At 55.9% G+C, this 22,721-nt stretch overlaps 9 protein-coding genes across 9 annotated transcripts; 4 read left to right on the top strand and 5 right to left on the bottom strand.

Annotated features, from left to right (window-relative positions):
- Positions 1–225: 225 nt before the first annotated feature.
- VDAG_02183 (uncharacterized protein) lies at positions 226–1,368 on the bottom strand (the record flags this gene model as incomplete). The annotated part of the gene is made up of 1 exon (XM_009658212.1): positions 226–1,368. The coding sequence occupies one exon, from the start codon at positions 1,366–1,368 to the stop codon at positions 226–228; it is 1,143 nt and encodes a 380-aa protein (XP_009656507.1).
- Positions 1,369–2,154: 786 nt separating this feature from the next.
- VDAG_02182 (allantoate permease) lies at positions 2,155–3,939 on the bottom strand (the record flags this gene model as incomplete). Its single annotated transcript, XM_009658211.1, has 3 exons — positions 2,155–2,546; positions 2,645–2,934; positions 3,029–3,939. 3 exons carry the CDS (start codon positions 3,937–3,939, stop codon positions 2,155–2,157), a joined length of 1,593 nt encoding a protein of 530 aa, XP_009656506.1.
- Positions 3,940–6,356: 2,417 nt separating this feature from the next.
- Positions 6,357–8,252, top strand: VDAG_02181 (cytochrome P450 monooxygenase; the record flags this gene model as incomplete). The annotated part of the gene is made up of 2 exons (XM_009658210.1): positions 6,357–7,412; positions 7,509–8,252. The coding sequence occupies 2 exons, from the start codon at positions 6,357–6,359 to the stop codon at positions 8,250–8,252; spliced, it is 1,800 nt and encodes a 599-aa protein (XP_009656505.1).
- A 409-nt stretch (positions 8,253–8,661) lies between these two features.
- VDAG_02180 (heat-labile enterotoxin IIB) lies at positions 8,662–10,545 on the bottom strand (the record flags this gene model as incomplete). Its single annotated transcript, XM_009658209.1, has 4 exons — positions 8,662–8,759; positions 8,821–9,045; positions 9,097–9,360; positions 10,341–10,545. 4 exons carry the CDS (start codon positions 10,543–10,545, stop codon positions 8,662–8,664), a joined length of 792 nt encoding a protein of 263 aa, XP_009656504.1.
- Positions 10,546–10,697: 152 nt separating this feature from the next.
- On the top strand, positions 10,698–11,102 carry VDAG_02179 (uncharacterized protein; the record flags this gene model as incomplete). Its single annotated transcript, XM_009658208.1, has 1 exon — positions 10,698–11,102. The coding sequence occupies one exon, from the start codon at positions 10,698–10,700 to the stop codon at positions 11,100–11,102; it is 405 nt and encodes a 134-aa protein (XP_009656503.1).
- Positions 11,103–11,885: 783 nt separating this feature from the next.
- On the bottom strand, positions 11,886–13,676 carry VDAG_02178 (quinate permease; the record flags this gene model as incomplete). The annotated part of the gene is made up of 5 exons (XM_009658207.1): positions 11,886–11,977; positions 12,036–12,575; positions 12,726–12,847; positions 12,901–13,399; positions 13,481–13,676. 5 exons carry the CDS (start codon positions 13,674–13,676, stop codon positions 11,886–11,888), a joined length of 1,449 nt encoding a protein of 482 aa, XP_009656502.1.
- A 713-nt stretch (positions 13,677–14,389) lies between these two features.
- On the top strand, positions 14,390–15,919 carry VDAG_02177 (extracellular sulfatase Sulf-2; the record flags this gene model as incomplete). Its single annotated transcript, XM_009658206.1, has 1 exon — positions 14,390–15,919. The coding sequence occupies one exon, from the start codon at positions 14,390–14,392 to the stop codon at positions 15,917–15,919; it is 1,530 nt and encodes a 509-aa protein (XP_009656501.1).
- Positions 15,920–16,631: 712 nt separating this feature from the next.
- VDAG_02176 (uncharacterized protein) lies at positions 16,632–18,737 on the top strand. The gene has a single exon (XM_009658205.1). The coding sequence runs from the start codon at positions 16,995–16,997 to the stop codon at positions 18,639–18,641; it is 1,647 nt and encodes a 548-aa protein (XP_009656500.1). The 5' UTR covers positions 16,632–16,994; the 3' UTR covers positions 18,642–18,737.
- A 29-nt stretch (positions 18,738–18,766) lies between these two features.
- On the bottom strand, positions 18,767–21,186 carry VDAG_02175 (beta-glucosidase; the record flags this gene model as incomplete). The annotated part of the gene is made up of 2 exons (XM_009658204.1): positions 18,767–20,838; positions 20,913–21,186. 2 exons carry the CDS (start codon positions 21,184–21,186, stop codon positions 18,767–18,769), a joined length of 2,346 nt encoding a protein of 781 aa, XP_009656499.1.
- Between the last annotated feature and the right edge of the window lie 1,535 nt (positions 21,187–22,721).

Genomic DNA, 22,721 nt, shown 5'->3' with positions numbered 1-22,721 from the left:
TTAAAATCAACAAAAAAAAAACGTCCCTGCTTCACTATACGACCTCTGAGATGAGTAGACGCGCCTAATCGTCTCTGGTTAGACACTCGCCTGTATCTTCAGAACGATCGCTTGACGCTGAGGTGATTTCATTTGTCTGTTTTGTTATTCAGCCGGTATAGTAGTTTCCTTACGAGTTTACTAGAGTCGTCTCTTCTTGGTATCTTCATTAGGTTTCTTTTGACTTCATTGAGCATATTCTAGCGATCCTCGACGTCTTAGTGCTTCTTCCAGCCGGCGAAAACGGTGGCGCGCGCGCCACGCCTCGCGCAGCGGGTAATACGTCAGCATGAGCGGGCACTCCCACAGCACGACGTAGAACACCATGCCAACGCCGCGCGCGACGCGAGCCACGCGTGAGGCGCCCCGGCGCAGGGCCGTCTTGACGCGCAGGCCTGCGCCGGCGCGACGTGCGGGCAAGTAGGCGACAACGTCGCGGTGGCGGCCGCGGGCGGCGAGGCGCAGGGCGATCTCGCCATCGGGCGCGACGAGGGCGTCGTCGGCGCCAAAGTCTTCGCGCAGCAGCTTCACGAGCGGCAGGCGGCCCAGGGCGGCGGCGTACTGTAGGGGCGTGCGGCGCGGGTTGTGGACGTCCGCCTCGTCGGTCGAGCCGTAGGCGTCGACGGTGGCGCCGAGCTCGACGAGGGCGCAGAGGGTGGTGCCGTCGCCGGCGCGGACGGCAGCTAGCAGAGGCGTCTCGCCGGTGACGGAAGGGACGTCGGGGGAGACGAGGCCGCGGGTGATGAAGAGGCGGACGACATCGTCCTGGCGCGAGGCGATGGCTGTGAAGAAGTGATGGACTATACTGCAGCAGAGGCGGAAGGTGTTGGGGGAAACGGAGGGGGGGCCTGGAGCATCGTTGATGGTGGTGCTGCTACCGCTACTGCTACCGCTACTGCTACGGTTGGTATGGTCGGTGGCGGTCCGGGCTTCGCGGTCGGCCGGGACAGAAGTCCCATGCCAGGTTGGCGCGGGCGGGATGGCCGTGATGGGCAGGATGAGGTCGGGGCAGATGGCGATAAAGGCGTCTAGGTTGTCGAGGAAATCGTTGGGGTTCGTTGACTCGTCGGCCTCTGGTTCGTAGGGCGGCAGGACGTCGGGTTCGTGTGGATAGGGCGGCACGGGTTGATGGGGGGATTGAGGGTCAGGCTGAAAACCTGGCTGAGGTTGAGATACCGAGTGGATGCTGGCTGGGGAGTGAGGACGGTCGACGGCACTTGGTGTTGTCGCAGATGTGGGTGCAGAGGTGAGTGCATCGGTGGGTGCATCAATGGGTGCATCGGCCTTGGGTGTGGGAGGCGTAGCATCTGGCGACGGTTCGCGATGCATGGTTGTATGGAGCAGCTAGATGATGATGCTGGGTGGTGCAGCAGATTTGGTGATGGTGATGGTAATGCAGCAGATTTGGTGATGATAATGTAGATGATGATGCTAGGTCATGCAGCAGATTGGGTCATGTCGCGGATCTGGTGATGATCATGATAATGATGGTGACTGGTGATACAGCGGATTTGGTGATGATCATGACGATGATGATGATGATGCAGATTAGATGATGTCGCGTCTCAAGATCAAGAAGATGACAGCCTAAAAACGTTCGAGGCGATGCCAGGTTCTATCCGACACGGCAGCGACGCAGAGCAGGACCATCACGTCTTGTGGAAGGCGCTCGTCGCGTGCTGTTGCAGCGTGAAGCTCGAGGCTTGAGGCTTGAGGCTCGCAGCCATTGGCCTGGGGGCGGTGGCTCAGACGGCACTAGACTGGGACCGCCGGACTGGGACTGTTGAACTGCCTGGAGCCTGGAGCCTGAACGGAGGCCCTGTAAATTGTTGGGACCCGTTACCTGCCTTGTCCTGCCTGGTGCCAAGGCACGTCAGCCTTGTCGACGTTAGCTCGCCCTAGCGCCTGCCGTCACACCTCAGACCCTCAGACACCAAGAACCAGCCGCGGCAGGCAGTCACAGCACGTGAAGGCCCTGAATTCATCTCCAGGAACCTCGTCTGCCCCGCCGCTTGGAGCCTCATCCATTCTTTGCCATCTTCTTCCAACAAACAAGCACAATCTCTCGATAGACGTCTCTCGATAACGGGCACAATTTCTCAGACGGGCACAACCTCAATACACAAACACAAAGTCCTCGTTCTCCAGATCCGTCGCATCGTCGACCGCCCACGCACCGCCCTCGCCCTCGCCCTCCCCGCCCTCCTCCTCCTCGAGGCTCCGATCCCGCACCCCAGCCGGCTTGCCCCTCCTGACCCTCGTCAGCGCGTGCCGCGCGTTGAGCGCCGCGACGTGCGCCGTCGTGACGCCGACGAGCCCCACGACGGCGAGGTACAGCACGAGGTTCCACCAGAGCCCGCGGTAGTACTCGGGCGCCTCGGCCGGCCGGTACAGCAGCGGGCCGATGATGTTGCCGAGCGACTGGCCCACGAACATGGCCGACGCGTTGCACTTGCGCTTCGTGTCGCCCGCCGTGTTGGCTGCCGACCACGAGTACATCAGGGGGACTGGGGACTGTCCGTCAGCATGCTTTTGGTTCAAGAACTGTGCAAGAGCGGAGAGGGAGAGAGAGAGGGAGACAGGGAGAGAGAGAGAGAGAACGTACTCATGCCCGGATACACAGAGATCAAGTAGTACCCCAGCAGCAGCGTCGCCTTGCGCTCAGGCGACCGCGGCGTCGTCATGAGCACGTAGCACCCGGCAATGGGCGCCACGCAGAGCGCCGCGATGACGGGGCCCTTGCGACGGAGCCGCTGCGCGACGAGGGCGCCGCCGACCGTCGACACGAGCTGCACGAGGCCGAACGGCGCGTTGAAGAGAATGGCCGTAAAGGGGTCGAAGCCGAACGACTCGATGATGAGCGGGCCAAAGCTGCCGACACCACCCGAGGGGACCCTTGACCGGTTAGGAAGAAGAGACAGGTATGGAAAAGACGGGAATGAAAAGACGGGAATGAAAAAGACGGAAAAGGACGACCAGACAAACGTACGAAATGCTAAAGATGAGGCCGAACCAGAGCCACGTCTTGGGGTCGCGGATCGTCTCGTGGACGTGCGCCCACCGCCACTGCCGCGCGCTGCTGGCGCCCGCCTGGGAGGCGCGCAGGCCCAGGCGCAGGCGCTCGACGGCGATGCGGCGGTCGCGCGGCGTCAGGAAGCGGGCGTCGGCCGGCGCGTCGGGCATGCAGCGGAACATGACGACGGCAAAGGCGACGGTGACGAGGCCGAAGAACAGGAAGATGACCTGGTAGGGCCGCAGCGTCGACGGGATGCGCGCGAGCCCCCACGTCATGAGGCTGCCGAACATGGCGGTGAAGCCGTTCATGGCGTACCACAAGGACATGCGCAGCGGCTGCTCGCGGCGGCGCCAGAACATGTGCGTCAGCGCGATGAAGCTCGGCGCGACGCTCGCCTCAAAGGCGCCCAGCAGGAAGCGCATGACGAGCAGCGACGGGAAGGAGCGCGCCGCCGCCATGGCCGCGAGCGTGGTGCCCCAGAGGGCCACCATGCACGCCGTGAAGCGCCCGAGCGGCATCTTGACGAGCAGCCACGCCAGCGGGAACTGCATGACGAGCTGCGCGACGTACACGACGGAGCCGAGCCACGAGTACTCGTCGCCCCGCAGGCCCGTGTCCTCGATGAGCCCAAAGACGGACGCGTACGCGAGCGTCGTCTTGTCGAGCGACTGCAGAAAGTAGACGCCCAGCATCAGCGGCAGCACGTAGAGGTCGATGCGCCGCAGCACGCGCGCGTTGTCTTGCGCCGTCACGACGAGGCGCGCCTCGCCGCCTGTCGTCTGCTTGTCCGAGGCCGAGCCCGAGGCCGAGCCCGAGGCGCACCCGTCGGGCGGCGCCCGCTCGTCGACAAAGTCGGCGGGCATCAGCGGGTTCCTGGGCCTCATGTCCGTCGGCGTCGGGGCTGCGCGAGCCGCTCGGCTGCCTGCTCTTAACGGCCATGGTGCGAGACTCTCGGGAATCTGGGTCAAGATCGAAGGGGTGCTGATTCACTACATGTGGAAAAGACTGCGGTGGAGATGGCCGTGCTATGCTTGAGAGAATGTCGATGAAAGCGAGGTCACGTCGCTGGTTACGATGCTAGGGAGGTGAGGGAGGCCTCGAGGTGAGGGAGGCCCCGAGGTGAGGAGTGAGATGAGGTGCAGCGTCCCGAGGCCACGGTTCCCACAGCCCGTCGCGCACTCTTTGCACTGTGTGGGTTCGCTCGAGCGCCTTTACCCCGAATGGCCCAGAGATGCCCCGAGATCTATCCAGCGTGGCCCAAGGCATGTCACCTTGTCAGAGGTGCCCTGGTGTTCCGCTCGCAATCTTGATATCCATTGCTTGGAGCTGGTCATTTGCTTGCTTGGAGCTGGTCATTTGCTTGCTTGGAGCTGGTCATTTGCTTGGAGCTGGTCAATTTCTTGCTTGGAGCTTGTTGAGAGGGCTTCACTGCTTACGTGAACCCCAATTCAGTACTTTGGCTGTGCCTGCGAGCTCTGAATAGGTAGGGTAGGTGATATAAGACTTGTGATGTGATTGATGCTATCTCTCTGAATTACCACTACCTACGTGAGTCAGATATACCCATCTGATTCACCGATCACGTAAGCCGTGATTCACGTGCTCCTGAGAGCTGTGAATCCCAGATATCACCATCCTGATCACCGCCCCAGGGAATCCCCTAATATTGGTTCAACAAGCTGGTCAATTGCTCTGCTTTGGGACCACGGTCATTGGACCAACGCAGCACACTGTTCCCAGACCTAAAATCAAAGGCCATGCTTCAATCACATGATCCATATCATGTTCACGAGTCGAATCCCGATCAAGGATGCTGTCCTTTTACAGATGCAACTTCACCACACGCCTCGGTTTGGCTTCTTAGACTTGGTCCTTCAAGTCCAGGGCATCGTTCGAGTCCCACCTCGAGAGACATGGTACAAACTTGTCGTGAACACCTACACGTGCTTACAAGGGCGGGCCAATACTATGTACAGCCCTCGATATGGAATCCCCTGTCATGATACGACGTGGCGACCACGTCAAAGTTAGCTTTGTGTTTGGAAGCCAGGTGCCCTATTTTGTTGTAGGTCGAGAAACGCCAGTGAAGTATCAATCGTTTGGCCAGAGAAAACTGCACCTTGTACATGTCAGTAGTCAATTCTTCGCTCAGGGCAAACATGCCTACTCTTGCCGTAGAGCCAGGACAACCTTACTTGGGCCACTTTTACTGGTCATGCCTGTTTCTGGTCCGGCTTTCAAAGAATGCGAGCACACTACAACAAGCTATTCACTGTGTCGAACTACAGGCCCAACATGTCCCTTCTTGTATTTTTTTTCCCCCATCCACTACCCTCTGGCCTTGTTCCTGACCTGACTTGACTGAATCCCGTCGGAGCCCGGAGCGTGCAGAGCGCCGTGCCGATGTCTATCTGGGCCGCTGGAGCTGGTTCGACCATTCCTACACGGACCAGATACATCTCGATATGAATCTGGACACGCATGCAACCCTCAACATACCCCTCAACGTACCAATTAGGTGCCGAAGCGCGTTTGCTGCCAAGGCCTCGCCTCTACTGTGTGCCTTGCTCAACTACCGCTACCCAATGACATGGTTTATATTCAAAGCACGCTGCAGCCTCATGGATGAATCGGAATCAAACCTCCCACGTTCTGCGCCCCATCTGCGCCGGGGCCCTCAATGAAAGCCACCGATGTGACATCGTGCATCAACGCCGTACCCTCCCTGCGCAAATCATCAACTGCCAGCCTGATTTGACAAGGATATGCCGAAACCTTCTCCTCACGTTCTTGTTGGGACGCATACCCCCGCCGTCAGGTATAGCATATGCCATCTTACCAATCGCCAACGTTACAATCTAGTCGGATTTCAGCGACTTATTCTGCCCAAAGTACCTATATAGCTAGGTAGAAAACCCTCCATTTCCTGCCTTATCGGCTCATCCGTGTCTCACGTCAGACGCAGTAAGACAGGCAGCCTTCAGCGCACTCGGCCCAATCGACGCCTGCTGCTGTCAGCCAAGTCCTGTAAGCTGAGCTTCGACTGAACCCTGGTGCACGCGTGGCCGCTGGGTTTATGAGTGGTTGAGAAAACCTTCCGCAGCTCTCAACTGCAGGGAACCACAATCGAGCTCTCAACTGCAGGGAACCACAATCGAGCATCCCGGCACCGCAAGGGTGGTGATCCGCGTGTATAAAGTGCTGATGAGCCCCAGCACATCTGGGCAACACGCTGCCGTCTAGCTTTCCATCGCGTCTTGTTGACAAGCGCTCACACAACGCATCTTCCGGCGAACGAACCATGTGGTCGCCCAGCCCCGTCACCGTCGCCGGCTTCACAGCCCCGGGCCATGTCGCCCTCGCGGCCAAGGTCTTGACAGCAGTTGTCTTCCTCCTGCTGTTTCGCCGATTCATGCTGCCGAGGCCCATCCCTGGCATACCCTACAACAAGCACTCGGCCAACCGCATTCTGGGGGACGTTCCGGACATCATCAGCTCCGGCGACCGTCGCGAATGGTTCGTGAGCCAGGCCATCAAACACAAGTCGCCCATGGTCCAATTTTTCACGAGCCCCTTTCGTCCGCCCGCCGTCTTCCTCTTCGACCACCGCGAGGCGCAAAACATCTCCGTGCGCCGCCTCAAGGAGTTTGACCGCAGCCTCCTGACGCGCGACATCTTCAGCATCGCCGTCCCGCACCAGATGATCGCCCTCCAATCCCGCAACCCCCAGCACAAGAAGAACATGTCCCTCGTCCGCGAGCTCATGACGCCCACCTTCCTCCGCCAGGTCTCGGCCCCGCACATCCACGAAAAGATCCTCTGGCTGCTCGACCTCTGGGCGCAAAAGGCCGCCGTCGCCGACGGCCGCCTCTTCAACGCCAACACGGACGTCCACCACGCCGCCCTCGACATGATCATGGGCGCCTCCTTCGGCCTCGAGAAGCACCAGTCGCAGCTGCAGGTCAAGCTCGACAGCCTGCAGCGCGAAACGGCATCCCTGCCCGCGCCCAGGGCGGCCGGCGGCGGCGACGGCGATGAGGTCCTCGAGTTCGACGACCCGCCCATGCTGCGGGAACTGCAGGCGTGCAAGACCATCGCTGACAGCATCGGCGTCAACATCAAGTCGATCTTGCCCGTGTACAACGCCTGGTTCTACCGCAACGTCGTCCCCAGCATGCGCGGGGCGCTCAAGACGTATCGCGCCATGGCGCGGCGCGAGATTAGCAAGAGCCTCGAGAGACTTCACGCGGGGCATCCGGACCGCAGTGCCATGGACCAGCTGCTGGCCCGCGAGGACGTCTTGGCGAAGAAGGAGGGCAGGAAACCGGACTATTACAGCGAGGTGATCATGGACGAGGTACGTGCTTGTCGTTTGTCGTGGCGCACTTCCTTCAACGTGCATCCCTAGCACATCGCCATCGACCCGGGTTGACCTTTCTCTAACGTGCCGCAGCTCCTGGGGTACCTCATCGGCGGCCACGAAACGACATCCTCCGTACTGCAATGGGGCCTCAAGTACACCACCGCCGACCAGCGCGTGCAGAGCAAGCTTCGCCAGACGTTCTACAAGCAGTGGCCCCAGGCCAAGGCCGAGGGGCGGCTACCGACGTTGGAAGAGATGACGGATCCGACGGTATACATCCCCTACCTCGAGGCCTTCATGCAGGAGAGCACGCGTCACGCCAAGGCCCTTTCCATCATGAGCCGCCAGGCTCAAGTCCCGACCACCGTCCTCGGCGTGTCCATTCCCGCGGGCACCAACGTGACCTTCACGAACAACGGGCCCGGCTACTTCTCGGCCCCGATCAAAGTGGACGAGGAGAAGCGCCACGAGTCGTCCCGTGCGGCAAAGGGCAAACTTGGCGGCGAGCACGACGAGAAGACCATCACCGACTTTCTGCCGGAGCGGTGGATCAAGACCAAGGCGTCGTTCGTCGACGGGCGCGAGGTCGTGGAGGAGACGTTTGACGCCAACGCGGCGCCGTTCCTGGGCTTCGGGGACGGCCCCCGCATGTGCTTTGGCAAGAGGCTGGCGCTGCTGGAGATGCGTCTGTTCTGGGTCATGCTGCTGTGGCGGTTTGAGCTGCGGCCCATCTCGGAGGCGCGCAACCGGGAGCACGAGGAGGCGGTTTTCCTGACCAGGATCCCGAAGCATGCGTATCTGCGGCTTAAGAAGATTGACTACGAGAAAGCGTAAGGGCAGCCTGTTTAGGTCGTGTATTCATGAAATCAACTCCACTGCTGAACTTGCATCGTGACCGCCTGGGAATGGAATAGTCGATCGGTTCCATGACAGTCTCGTGTGGCCCTGGTCAAGAGCCTGACAGCGAGAATTTGGTCTAACAGAGCTCGCCATCTCGACCGAATCTTGACACCCTCCGTCTAGGGGCTTCTGAGCTCCTACGGGTACCCAAATTCCTCCTCTTCTCTCGCTCTCCTCGTGCAACATTCAGATCAGTCCAGACCTCGTCCAAGATACCTTTCCAATCTCCAATCTCTTCCTCTTCCCTTTTCCGTCTCCTGAAGCTTGTCTTCCTAAAGCTCACAAACCAGACCATGAACCACCAAAATTGCACTGCCCAGTGACAACACAGCAGCAGCCCAGCTCACCCCCAGAAAGCCTCCCCTCTCCTGATCTCCAGTCCAACACCCACTCCCACCTCCTTAAGCGCCGAAGAGCCGATGAGAATAAGCGCTATCGTCACTATCGCAAAAAGGGGCAGCGATAACCCCGCTAGTACAGAAGCAAGCAAATTCATCCGCACCAACCACCGCCGCGGTGCCAGTATCACGGTCAAGGTTGACACAACAACCGACGTTCCCGTCGCAAGGGCAGAGACGACGAGCAGCGCAAGGAGCGCCTTTGCACCCCCTGTAGCAAAGCGCAAGGCCGAGTCCAGCGTCGATGACCGCTTCAACGAGGGGTATCGAAACGTTGGCGGGCCCGAGAGCAAACGTGGAGGGAATAGAGGCCGCGATCCGTCGGAGGCCTGCGCTGTCAGCATCGCGTCTCACATCAGCTTCGAAGACGCATGACGTACCCGCGGACTTGTCCTCGTATGATATACAGTCGTCAAACTCCAAGGCGCTTCCGGCGCTCTCGGATGGGTAATCTCCCTCGCATATGTTTCGCACGAAGAGAGAGTAGGTGTCCCGCACGCCCAACCGCAACGTCAGATTTCCGATCAATGCACCCTGCAGATCCTGCATCCCTTCTCCTAAGCCGTTGAAAAGATCATCTCGGAAGTCGCCGAGAAGAATCTCGAGGATTGGACTAAGGGGGCTGCCGCTTTGCGAGGTGTCGGCTGGTGTGATTTCGATCAGATTCTCTCCAAGCCGGGAAGTATTCAGGGCGAGCCAGAAGTAGGTCGAGCCTGTGACCGGCGAAGAGCCCGCAGCGAGGAGCAGCACCGTCAAGGCGAAAGCGACAAGCCGTAAAAGAAAGAGGTACGAGAATAAAGAGGCGATTGGCAAGTGGCATGGTAGCCTGGTAATGTCACGGATGTGGTGAACTCACAACTCGAAGAGTTGGTCGCAATGCGAAAGGTGGCCGGCCCCCGTTTTTCAACAAAACTGATTTCCATCCCATCTACGAAACGCCACGGGGACTCATATGACTACCTGGACTAACGCATAAATCTGGAAACCCACTATCATATATGAAATGGCAGGCCCGGACGGAATCCAGGGATCACCCAAGCGTCACCGGCTACTTGCTCGAAGGGCCAGACCAGCGCGACCAAAAGTTGGGTGTGTTACGATCAAAGTCTTTCAAAGGTAAAGAATATCTGAAGGACCCATAGACTTGATTCATGTCTCGTCTGATGTCTAGGTTGTGCACGAGCCTGAGGGTCTCGCATCATAATTCAATTGACCTGGGCTCCACCGCTTCTTGTCACGATATTGCCTGGGTCGGATTATAAACGCTATCCTGAAGGTCTTGTGTATTCACATACCTAATCTCATGGAAAACGTACATTTCAAAGGCAGAGCCATGTTGAATGGCTAGGTGGATGAGAAAATATGGAATAAGTAGAAGAGGAAAATGAAGAATGCCAATGATCCCCTTCCAACTTGAGCTGAGGTTGAGCGCCTTCGCCTCTCAGGTTATCGTAATTCCGGTTGTATTGGTTGTTTTCTGTCTCGCCCACCACGAGGTTGCTGCGAACAGTCCTCACACCTCTAATTTGCCGTAACTCGAAACCTCCGAGTACAGCAAGCTCATACTCGTAGGGGTGAGGGTGATGGTGGAGAAGAGTTTCCCGAACATCAATGAAGTTCATACCAGCGGCGATAGCATAGACATAGCCATCGCCGCCGTGGTGATCCCTGATACAACCCATGGCCGCGTCAATGCTTGAGGTCGTCGAGACGTAACCGTCGTTCATGCGGCTGAAGCCATTCGCGGCGTCGTGAGCGTGATTGAAAAGGCTGGTAATTGGAGCATTTGCTTGGAAACCAGCTCCGCCACGAGGGACGAATCCTCCCATGGCCTCGATCTCGTGAGGGTGCCGCGAGTCCGCACGTTAGACAATCTGCAACCCGCAGCATAGTGATGACCAAAGAGTGAGGAAAAGAGGAGTATAAGAGTGAGTCTTGTGTTTTGAGCCACGTTGTCGAAGGTGGAGAAGGAAATTTTGATATGGCAGCCACTGTCGGCCTTGAAGACGATCTTGAGATGGAATGCAGCAAGATCGCTACCACTTTTGAAGAAATTCTTGGTCTTATAACTTACAGTCCTACTAGCAACGGCCTCCAAAGTCGTTACAAGGATCTAGAGATTCGTGATAGATTCAGAAGGCCCTCTGGCAAGTTCCGGCCGAGTTCAGTCATCGTGGGTATATCGCAGTATGTCGAATGTCAGGCGGCCCTGCGGAGCCCCCGAGCTGGGGGTCGATCAGAGGCTAAGGGTTACGAGAAACGTATATATAAGGACTGCGGAGGGCCCTCCAGACTGCAGAGGGCCAGCATTCAGATGTATTTCGACCCCCGGCCTATATTTTACGTACCTTCAGACCTTGCGGAGGACCTCTTCACTCTGCTCTAAACCACGCACTGACACCATACTGATGAACTTTATCTTCTTTAGCACCTCAGTCCAAGTCTCTATTATGTTGCCAACCCTGTTTTCATTGGTCCCGGGAAAGTATTTGTTTCTCAGTAAACCAAGCAACATGCTCGTTCATAGAATCAAATAGACACGCAAATCCCCAAAGCATCATGTTGATGGGTGTTTCAGGCAAGATCAGGGGGTCGATCAGGGTTTCCATCAATAATTGAGTGCCTGGAACGTAAATGCGCTGGCAAAACAAGCACCTAGGTTGGTAGGTAGGTAGGTACCTAAATGGACGCATGTAGGGGATGGCGCTTAGCTGGTCGCCTCACTGGCGCATGCTCTCATGCGAGGTGCTGATAGATGACTATAAGGATGGTTCTCAAGGTCGTCACTTCACATTAAACCTTGGACCATGTAGTAAGGGATTACTACCTGTTCATGTCTTGCCGCCGACTGTCCTTCACCTGAAAAGGTTGATTTTGCGTCACGACGCAACGGCCTTAAACGAGGGTGCTACTTCAGGCAAATCATTCGTAAACTCAACAACCCTCGCAGATCAAGGACAGAAAGAGTGCTATCACGTGTTCAGCTTCTCGAAGACTATGCGTATGGAAGGCTTAGAGCGGCCAGCCAAATCAGAGGTGGATGTTCTATATGTCACTGAATCCATGCCCAGAAGGCTGACAGATTATTGGAAGCCTGTCGTAGCATATCTCCCGTCGTAACAGAACACAGGCCTGAGCTCCATCCAGTCTATCTTCTTCGGCCCTCGACCTATCTTAGCTCGGATTGATCTTCCGGTCCATTAATCTTCGTGCCCTCTCTCGCAGCCTCATGATCCTTGACGCCGATTTGTCGGGCAAACACTATTGTGGGTCAGCATTTCAAGGATACATATGACAGAGAGAAAGACCGAAAACTCACAGGCTTCCATCTCCTCTAGCGACTTCCCCTTCGTCTCTTTGATGAAGAACCACACGAAGACAACAAGCGCCCAGTTGAATATGGCAAACATCAGGAACGTGCGCCAGCCGAGATTCTCCACAGCGTGAGGTGTGACCTGCGAGAAGACAAAGTTGAAAAGCCACTGCGTTGATGTACCAATTGCGATACCCGCCTCGCGGATGCGCGTTGGGAAGATCTCGCCCATGTACACCCATGGCACGGGGCCCCAGGAGATGTTGTAGCTCATAGCCTCGAGGTAAATCATGGTCAGGGACGCAATCGACGGCGGCGTCAGGCCTTGGTCTGGGTTCGGCGGGAACGTGACAGTCAGGACAGCGACTATGAGCATGTACGTGCCCATGAGGAAGGCGCCCAGCATCAGAGAGCCGCGGCGACCGATGCGCTCAACGAGGAACAGCAGGAAGAAGAGACAGGCTACAACCTTGCAGACGCCGAAGAAGCCGGTAAGAAGCAGCTTGTTCTGGCCGGCGCCGACGAGCGAGAAGATTTGAGGTGCGTCTGGACAAGTTAGAAATGCATTGGGCTAGAAAAGTGCTAGCGAAACTTACAATAGGCCATCGATGTATTCCCGGTCAGTTGAACGCCTGTAAAACGTGGTTAATAAAAGACCAAACAGAACCGGTCCAGTATTCAACTCGATTGACCTACCAATCTGCAGAGCAATGATGAGAATTACGCGCCATCTGTTGATGGGTTGCAGAAGCTCCTTCCAGGTGACACCGGACTTGACACGATCTTCCTCTTCAATCCCCGCCAGGATCTCGGCCCATCTGTATGTTGTTAGTATTCTTCGCTATGTAAAGCATACGAAGGAATTTCTTACTCTTCCTCGACGTCTGGAGAGTCTCCTCCGCGAACCCAGACCAAGGACGCCAGGGCCTCCTCCATCCGACCTTTCTTCGCCAGCCAGCGAGTGCTTTCTCTGGTAAAGAGCATGCCCAGGCCTAGAATGGCGCCTGGAACGAGTTGCAGGCCGACGGGAACTTGCCACTGCGCTGTCACATCGTCCATGTGCTTCTCAACGGCATAGTCGATCCAGTACGAGGTCATGACACCCATTGTGAAGAAGAACTGAAACATGCTGCCGAGGGTGCCGCGGATGTTCTTGGGCGCCATCTCGGCCGAGTACATGGGGATGATGACCGTGGCCATGCCAACACCGATGCCGCTGATGACGCGGGCAGCGTAGAATGCGCCCAGCGAGTGGGTGTTGATCGTTTGGATGACGGCGCCGATGTTAAAGATGACTGAAGCAAGAACGATAGACCAACGGCGGCCAAAACGGGCTGTGAAAGGCCAGACGAAAAAGCAAGCGAAGAAAGCTGAAGACGTGTTGTTAGATTTGCTTGGCTTTTGGGCTGCCGCTCACGTTGGCAGGGGATGATTTCAAGGCTTCTACATACCTCCAGCTTGTAGAAGACTGGTCGAGTTAGAACCGACAGTTGCTCGATCCTTTTCTTCATAACGAAAGTCTCTCCGAAAACTGGGAAAGGTGAGGATGCCACCAACGATACCTGTGTCGTACGCGAACAAGAATGAGCCGACACAGCAAAGCGCGACAAGGTAGACGGCTCGGAAAGTGCCCAAAGCTTTCGACATGATGGCTGAAGCGGTCGCGAAATGAGTAGCTTCTGATCACGGTTTGGACCAGATAATTGGCTGCCTTGGTGTTCGAGTTCGACTCTAAGAGTCCAGGAGGTAGATTCCCTTGGCCGCGTACTTGGCTTCCCTTTTGAAGTCTGCCCGAGAGCTCCCAACCCCAGTTGATGTCGCCTTCGAAGCCGTAAACCTGCGTTCAACAATCATGGTCAACATATCCAGGGCAAGGAAACCCGAATGTCTGGGCCAGGGATTGCATGTTGACATCTCCTCGGGGTGTTGATGAGCACGCAATATCTCGAATTGCTGAAGAGATTGCAGCGATTGGCTGGAGCTGGATTGATTGACCATGGCGTGCGACCCGGCTGTCGGCCGGAAGTCCCATCTAAACCTAGCGACCGGCCGTTGAAAACACCATTCTTGTTTTGAGAGCGGGGCCGACTACCGACGTCGGGACCGGCAGTCGGCCACGTAGGGCTGTCAAGTCAGACATTCGTCTGCAGTGTGGCCAGAATGCTAGCTTGTGCATGGCAACTCGCCCGGAAGACTCAACTGGGCAATGAGACTCGAGTCAGAAGTCATGGATTATGACATCTCCTAGACATACATGATAAATGGGTGTATTGAGGCCATGACCGAGGAAGTCTTTCCTCTTCCAACTCCTGACCATTGCGTGCTCCTTCGGCTACAGCTTCGACATCGCCTTGCCCGACATGGCGGCATCCAGGCCCAATATTGTCTTCATCATGGCTGATGACCATGCTTCAAAAGCCATTAGTGCATACGGGGCAGGCATCAACCATACACCCAATATTGACCGGTTGGCGACCGAGGGCATGAAGTTCAACCACTGTTATGTCACCAATTCGATCTGCACCCCGTCGAGGGCCGCCATCCTGACAGGAACGCATAACCACGTCAACGGCGTTATGACCCTGGACAACAAAATCAACAAGCATATGCCTAATGTTGCCAAGCACCTGCGGGCCGGCGGCTACCGAACCGCCATGGTTGGCAAGTGGCACATGGGCGAGGGCGCCGCTCATGAACCGACGGGATTCGATTACTGGTCCATCCTACCAGGGCAGGGCGACTATTGGGACCCCGAGTTCATCGAGCCGAGCGGCGAGCGGACGGAGACTGGTTACGTGACCGATATTATCACCGACAAGTGCCTTGACTGGATCACCCAAACCAGAGACACGGAGAAGCCCTTCTTTGTCATGTGCCATCACAAGGCACCCCATCGGTCGTGGGAGTGCGATGACAAGCACAAGGGGCTGTATGCCGATAAACCGATCCGCGTGCCGGAGACGTATGATGACTGTTATAAGAACCGCGCCAAAGCAGCCAAGGTGGCCAAGATGCGCGTGGCAGAAGACTTGACGTACCAGGACCTCGGTCTCGTACAGCCAGATGGGGGCAATCGCGTTGGCGAGAGGGTCGTTCAAGAGTCTGGCTCCAGCCAGCGCAAGATTCCCACCGACGCAAGCTTCCTTATCGACAAGGAAGATGGAACTGTCTTCCGCTTCCAAGACAGCAAAGAGCTCGCTGAATTCAAGTTCCAGCGGTACATGCAGAGATATCTGCGGGTGATCCAGTCGGTAGACGATAACGTCGGTCGAATCCTCGACTACCTGGATGAGAACAACCTTGCGGACAACACCATCGTCATTTACACCTCAGATCAGGGGTTTTTCTTGGGAGAACATGGATGGTTCGACAAACGCTTCATGTACGAAGAGTCGTTCCAGATGCCGTTCTTGATACGGCATCCGGCTGAGATCGCCAGAGGATCGGTTTGCGACGACATCATTTGCAATGTGGACTTTGCGCCAACATTTCTTGACTTCGCAAAGCTCATAAGGCCGAGCTATATGCAAGGAGAGTCCTTCCGGCCACTATTGCAAGGTCGAACACCGTCGGATTGGCAGCAGATTGCGTATCACCGCTACTGGATGCACAACGACGTGATCCACCAGGCGTATGCGCATTACGGGGTGCGAGACCAGAGATACAAGTTGATCTACTGGTATAACGAGCCTCTGGATGTTGCTGGAGCGAGGCCAGGGGCGGCAGACGAGAAGGAGTGGGAGTTGTTCGACTGCGAGAAAGATCCTCTCGAGCTGTTCAACGTATACCACGAAAAAGAGTACCAGTCCGTAGTGACGGCGATGACGAAGCTGCTGGAGCTCAAGATGGCGCAAATTGGCGATGACCCAGTTCACTTAGGAACGACATGAATCAATCGGAAAGAATTGTTGCGATGAAGAGAATCGCAGCTGAGGGAAACAGATGGCAGACGGATTGGGAGGGGGGAAACCGCTTGGCACCAATGGTCCAATGTGAGGAGAAATCTTGTCAGAAATGCACTGTGTTGGGCCGCTACTTCGGTTGCTGAAGACAGGGACTGTGGCGCTCTTAATGTCCCATATTCCATGACCCTGGCGGGTAAATACAGTTCAAAAACAGTGCGATCATGCAGCACGACGACGCTAAAATGGTGACATCGCCCTCCACTCTCGCGACAATCCTACCTTCCTTGGGAGGTACCCTTCGCTCCTTCTCAACCCCAGTCTCGCAAGTTGCTTCCTTCACGCCGTCCAGATGCTCATCATTCATCACGACGTGGGTCTTCGACTGACCAATTCATCGAAGACGACATGTCTCGCCGATGCAGCTGAATTTGCTGTCAAATCACCATCCAAACCAGTTTGAAGACGTTAGATCTGTGGTCAAGGGTTGTTCCCTCAAAGATACCTGATCCCTGGCTACACGCCGACCTACCTATACCCTGTCTTGTATCGTGATGGAGTCGCTCGTGGGATGTTTCGATTCCAGTACATCGACCACTGCTCGTGAGACCTGTTCTCAATGCAGATATCGCAAGGTACGTGCTTTGTGAACCAAACGCTTATTCTTGCCCTCCCTTTGGGTTCTGGCTATTGACTCCACCAGGTACGATGTGATCGTCGAAACGGCACATGCACCAATTGCGAGCGCCTGAGATTGGCTTGCTCGTTGGCTGCTTCACCACAAGGGCTCGATCATACAGCTCTTCGCAGCAAACCTCGCAGGTTACGTGGTAGCGTTGCTTGCGTTGCGTGTCGCGAGAAAAAGATCAAGTGTTCTGCCACGACTCCTCAGTGTTCTAACTGCAAGCGTCAAGGTCGTCCTTGTGCCTACCCAACCTCGAAGCGCCCCCTGCGAAACCATGCAGCACCATCAGTCGCCTCCTCCACCTTGAGCCAGTCCTCTCCTGTGGGCCATGGAGACATCCAAGGCGTTCCGAGTCCAAGCCATCCCATCACAGAAGAGATGCTGGTCCTCGTGGACGCCTTTTTCGAGAACATATACCCTCTGCCATCCTACGCGTTCCTCCACCCCGAGACGACAAAGCGACGATGCAGGGACGCTCAAGTACATCGGGCCCTCGCTTCGGCTGTCTGCGCCATTGCTGCCCTGCATATGGGCCGGGACAGACAACTCGCATCTCGCTGGATCCAAGGTGCTGAGCAGAGCATCTGGCTTCATCTCGGCTCTCCGACTATCCCTCGACTACAGACGCTGCTCCTCATCATACACTTTCGTATGGAGACTGGGGCATTCCAGCGAGCCTTCATGCTGACGGCTACGGCGGCGCGCTTTGCCGCGGCCATGCGGCTCAACTATGAGCGCCCAGACCTGGACCCAATTAGCCGTGAGGTCCGCCGCCGGATCGTATGGTCTCTCAAAATCATGGAGCGATACTTCTCTATTGGCCTTCCCGAGTTCGAGCTCTGTCCCATCGAATCCATCTATCTTGAATTCCCCAGCCCCGAGGAACAGTTCGAGACAAAGAGCCAAGGCGAGAATGGCACGTATCGTCTCCTGGTCAGGCTCGAAACCATCCGACGAGACGTCATGAAGTTGAACCGCAGTGTTGCCCCCTTGGACGAGTCGCTGCCTTCTCTGATCAAGCTCATCCGCCATCATCAGCAGTCCCTCTCCGACATTGGCATGGTTATGCCAGAAGGGACGCAATTGACCGAAACTCAAACACTAGGCCTTCTAGGGAGTCCTTGGCTGCCACGGCGTGTCTTGATGCACATATCCTGGCACCAGGCTCACTGCGATCTCAACCGGATCCTGCTTTCCGGATATCCAGAGGCAGCACCTCCTATTGTACTTGAAGCAGTAGACCCCGCAGATCTTGCAGCTGGCGAGCGCCAATGCCTCGAACATGCCACCTCCATCATACAAATTTTAACAAATCTCAACCAACAAAGCACACAACGCCAATGTCTCGAGTTCGACACTGCCATCTGCGCCTACCATGCCGCTCGCCTGATACTCTTCATATCCCGGTTTGGCAGAGACCCTGACCGTCCTGCGCCAGAATTTGCAGCCAGCCGAGCCGATCTTTGTCTCACGGCGTTGAAGCGGTTCTTCCCGAGCTCAGCACTCGTCGCACCCATCATTGAAGAATTACAGCGGTGCATTGGCGTCTTCTCTCAGCAACAAGACGACTTGACGTCGTTCAAACTCGACCCCACCAAAGAGCCGACACGTCGTCGGGATTTAGAATCTCAACTCTCGGCTGCTGCCAGAGCTCGACAGAGACTTGCCATACATAGTCTGCTCCGGCAGGCTGAGTTCTCTGACGGCGATGATGACGAGGAACACGATCGAGAGCCGGGATTCATCGAGCAAGCCTCAGCTCAGGGGCTTGAACGGGGCGGCGACTTTGTGAACCAAGATGACCACAGATGCAATACACGTGCGTCCGGGCATAAGAGCACTGCTTCTCTTGCCTCTGATGGCCCAGTCTGCCATACTCACAACGGAAACACGGAAGTCGAAGCTTCTGATTGGCAAGTCAATACTGGGTCGCAAAGCTCTCCTAGCATTGAACAGATGGCCACTCCGCTTCTTTCGTGGTTTGGGCCACAGGACTGGGACTGGCTGTCTAGCCGAGGGACTTGATGCTGATGAAACACTTCAACGCTGTTTGTATAATGATACTGATACCCAAGTCTCGATCATCGATCAACAAGGCTCTGAATTTTATGTACTATTTATGTATTCGGCCTCTTCCTTTTCCTTGACGTCTAGATTTTCACCTCAACAAGCGCTAGATCCTCCTTTCGCGAACTGTTGCCGATCCAGAAGGAGTAGCCGCCATCGTCAACATGCCACTCGCCGTTGACAAAATATCCAAGCTCGCTCTTGGGCACCTCGAACCTGACATCTGTTGACTCACCTGCGCCAAGTTCAATCTTTGTGAACCGAATGAGCTTCATGACCGGGAACTCAATGACACTGAACTTGGGGCGGTAGTACAGCTGCACGACCTCCTTTCCAGCTCGGCTGCCGGTGTTTGTCAGCGATGTCGTCACAACAACCGAGGTTGCATTGTGGCTTCTCGTCGCTGCGCTGCTATGGGCATATGCTTCTCCAAAAGCAAACGTTGTGTAGCTCAGGCCGAACCCGAACCGCAGCGGCGAGTAGCGCGTCACCTGCGGCCAGTGCCAGTCATACAGCGTCGCAGAGCCGAACCCTCCCACGTCATCTGACGGGAGATAGTCGTACGCGACGGGAAAGGCGCCGTTGGCTTGCGGCACCGTGACCGTCAGCTTGCCGCTGGGGTTCGTTTCCCCAAACAGGATCTCGACGAGGGCGTCGCCGGTGAACTCTCCGCTCAGCCAACTGTGCAGGATCGCACCCGACCGCTGGGTCGATTCACTCAGCAGGAAGGTCTGTCCCGAACTGAGGATGAGAACTGTTGGCACTCCGGTGTTGAGAACCGCGTCGAGGAGCTGTTTTTGCTGCCCCGGAAATCCGAGGTCTGCATGGGCATCGCCCTCGCCGTCGGTGCGCTCGTTGTTGAAAGTTGCAGGATCAAATGTTCCCAGGCCGGAACCGAGCACAACGACGGCGAAACCGGCCTCTTGGGCAGCGGCTGCTGCGTCTACAATGCCTTTGGTGCTTGTGTCGTTTGAGGGGAGGATGCTGGTTCCCTGGACAAAACGAACGTTCTCAGCGCCAATCTCGCGCTCGAGGCTGCGGCGGAAGGAAGCGCCGTACGCGGGATCCGTGGCGTTGCATGCTGCGTACATGCCGGCGTTGACAATGTCAGCGTACGGCCCAATGACAGCAATGGAACGGACCTCGCTCCGCTTCAGGGGCAGGATTCCGTCATTCTTCAGCAATACGATGGATTCCCGCGTGATGTTGCGGTTGACATCAAGGTGCTCCTCGCTTCGTAGCGTCCTGTTGGCTTGCTCGAGGGTTGGAAGTGGGCGGTCGAAGCTGCCCGTCGTAAACTTGATCTCCAGCAGAGCGAGCACAGATGTGTCAACAAGAGCAACAACATCCGTTTCGTTGGCTTGGTTGATGAGCTCTGTGAAAAGACCGTTACCGCCTGGGTGAAGCTCGTGCTCCAGTCCAGCACGTAGAGCTTTCAGGGCTGCATCGGATCGTGAGCTCGCTACCTTGGATTCTGTGGTGAGATAGTCGATGGCGTGGGCGTCCGACATGATAAGTCCCTTAAAACCTAAGATGCCACGGAGAACAGTCTGTAGAAGATATTTGTTGATCGACAACGGGATACGATCCACACTCGAGTAGGACGCCATGAGAGCCAGTGGTTTGGCGTCCCTGATCGCCTTGACGTATGGCGGAGCGAGGTCGTTCAGAATATGGTTGATCCCACCCTGCATGCTCGCGCGGTTGACACCACCGCTTCCCGTTCCGTAGACCCAGTGCTTGATTGTTGTTGCGACCTTGACCCATCCATTCTCGTCTTTTTCCTGCATTGTCTGGATGTATTTGGTGGCAAATTCGCCAACAAGATAGGCATCCTCGCCGTACATCTCGCCATTTCGCCCATTTCTAGGGTCCTTGGCTAGGTCAACCTCGGGTGAGAGAACCCATTGCACGCCGATGGCGAGGTTTTCCTCACGAATGGCGGCGACGACCTGCTCGAAGAGAGGCAGGTTCCAAGATGAGCTCATGGAAACTGTGCCGGGAAAGAGGGTGCCGCCTGAAATCCAGATGCCATTCACCGAGTCGGCAATCGTAATGTATGGGATGCCGAGACGCGATTCATCCACCTGTTGAGCGCGGAGGTCGTTGACTATCGGTAGGACGTCATTGACGTAGTTGAATTGGAATCCGAGACCTATTTGGTGTCAGAACCTGTACGGTTGATTTGTGAATATCGTCTTTGTGAGATACTCGCCGGAGCCTCCTTACCAAGTTGCCCGTTTTGCGTCTTTCTTATCGCATTGAAGGACGTTTCGTTGAATACGGGCTTGCCGTTCGTTCTGCTCACGGCCCTGCGGATACCACCCAGTTGACCAACTTTTTCTGCCCATGTCATCCGTTCGAGCAGGTCCTGGGCTCGCTCCTTGGGTGTAAGTGAAGGGTCTTTATAAATGAAGCTTTCGTTGGACGTTCTTCTAGAATCAACGGTGAAGCCAGTCGCAGACCCCAGCAGAGCAAGCAATGTGAGGGCACAACGAAACATGGCAGGATATCGTGCCGTCAAGATGAGGTAGAAGATGGCGGTGATCCCTCTGCACACCAACGACCAATGGATGCATCGTCAAAAGATCTTATATTCTTGCACACTGCATTCTATACCAATTCTCGAAGTGACGTGCTCAGTCGCCGACAGCAACAAGCCGGCCTGTGATGCATCTAACCCATCTCGGCCCCGAGACCGATCCCCGGGACCAGCCTCCCTTGTCTCCACGTGGGCGAACCGATGTCAGTGGGGTGTTCGGTTGTCGGTCGCCGGGCCGAACAAGGTTAGGGCGAGTCTTCTGAATTAGGGGATTCACTGCCGAAGAATCATGCTTGGAAAGCTTGCGTTATGAAAGGGTTAGATGATGTGATTAAAGAAGTGGAAATGATGATTTCCATGACAATTCGGTCTGGTTTACATGTCAAGGCAGTGAAGACAAAAAATGGGTGGTGTGGGCCACTGACGTTGGTCGTGGTTTGGGACCAATTTGGGAAGGGGCCGTTGTTCAGCTTGAGTACCTCCAGGGTTGAGGGCTCATCCTCAACAACATCGGCAATGATAGCTAGGAATCTCTCCTTTAAGGCTGTTTCGATAGTTCAATGATAAAATGTAGGACTGCGCATGAGTGAAAGTGTTCCTCGTATGGCATTGCAATCATCTCCACACCTTCGAAGCTCCTGGTGATCTCGAGAACACTCCCGAGCTTGGTAGAATACTGCTCAAATCGCTGCCCTACATTCCAATGCGCATAAATCTCTTCAAACTTGTGACGATGGCATTGGCGATGGTAGTATCAACCGAGTGCGAAGCTGACCGGCAGGCCGACCAACCTTGAGGATGTGGAGTTCAGGAAGTTATCATCAGCATTAGATATGCACGGATCCTATCAAGAATTCAAGAGGGCAGTATTGTTAGTGCTTCTTCCGCAACCGCAGTTTTCATAGACAAGGGGGCCACTGGGACGACCAGTTGGTCTCGGGAGAGCGGCGGTCTAAATCGAGGCGGTGGTAAGAAGGGTAGAGTTTCTCGGCTTTCTTGGCTGCTGGGTCTAAGGTTGTGTCTGATGATGGGAGCTGTACTTGCGGACGGGGTCTGATTTCAGATGGACCAACAGCAATAAGTCTGAGAACATAAAACGCAACGACAGGTCCTAAAGCCTGGAGTCATAGTCTGCACGTGAGTAGCTTGGGAACAACGAAGATGGATCTCGTCTCCAAAAACATGCACAGCATGTTGAAACGTATGTGAATGTAGGCGATTGATGTCATTGCCGGGACCTGTCAAGCGGCCGGTGGTGCTGGAAAGTGCTAACAGTCATGGTATTGCTACAATGGAGTGCCGTGAATCATGTGAATTACCCCTTGCTTCGCTATACATGCAAACAATGCATCATGTGAAAACTCGTCCGGACGCCTCGCCATGTATAACAGGGTTTCCCCTTCCATTTTGCGCTCATAAAATCATGCTCATCATCTCCTGGCCTCGCGGACTCGACTCCTACTCGGATCATTTGATGATACGCGTGGAAGCGTCAG

This window comes from Verticillium dahliae, genomic scaffold (assembly GCF_000150675.1).
Source record: "Verticillium dahliae VdLs.17 supercont1.3 genomic scaffold, whole genome shotgun sequence".
Classification (NCBI taxonomy): Eukaryota; Fungi; Ascomycota; class Sordariomycetes; order Glomerellales; family Plectosphaerellaceae; genus Verticillium; species Verticillium dahliae.
Note: the sequence above shows the minus strand (reverse complement) of the source record. Positions and strands in the feature narration are given on the sequence as shown.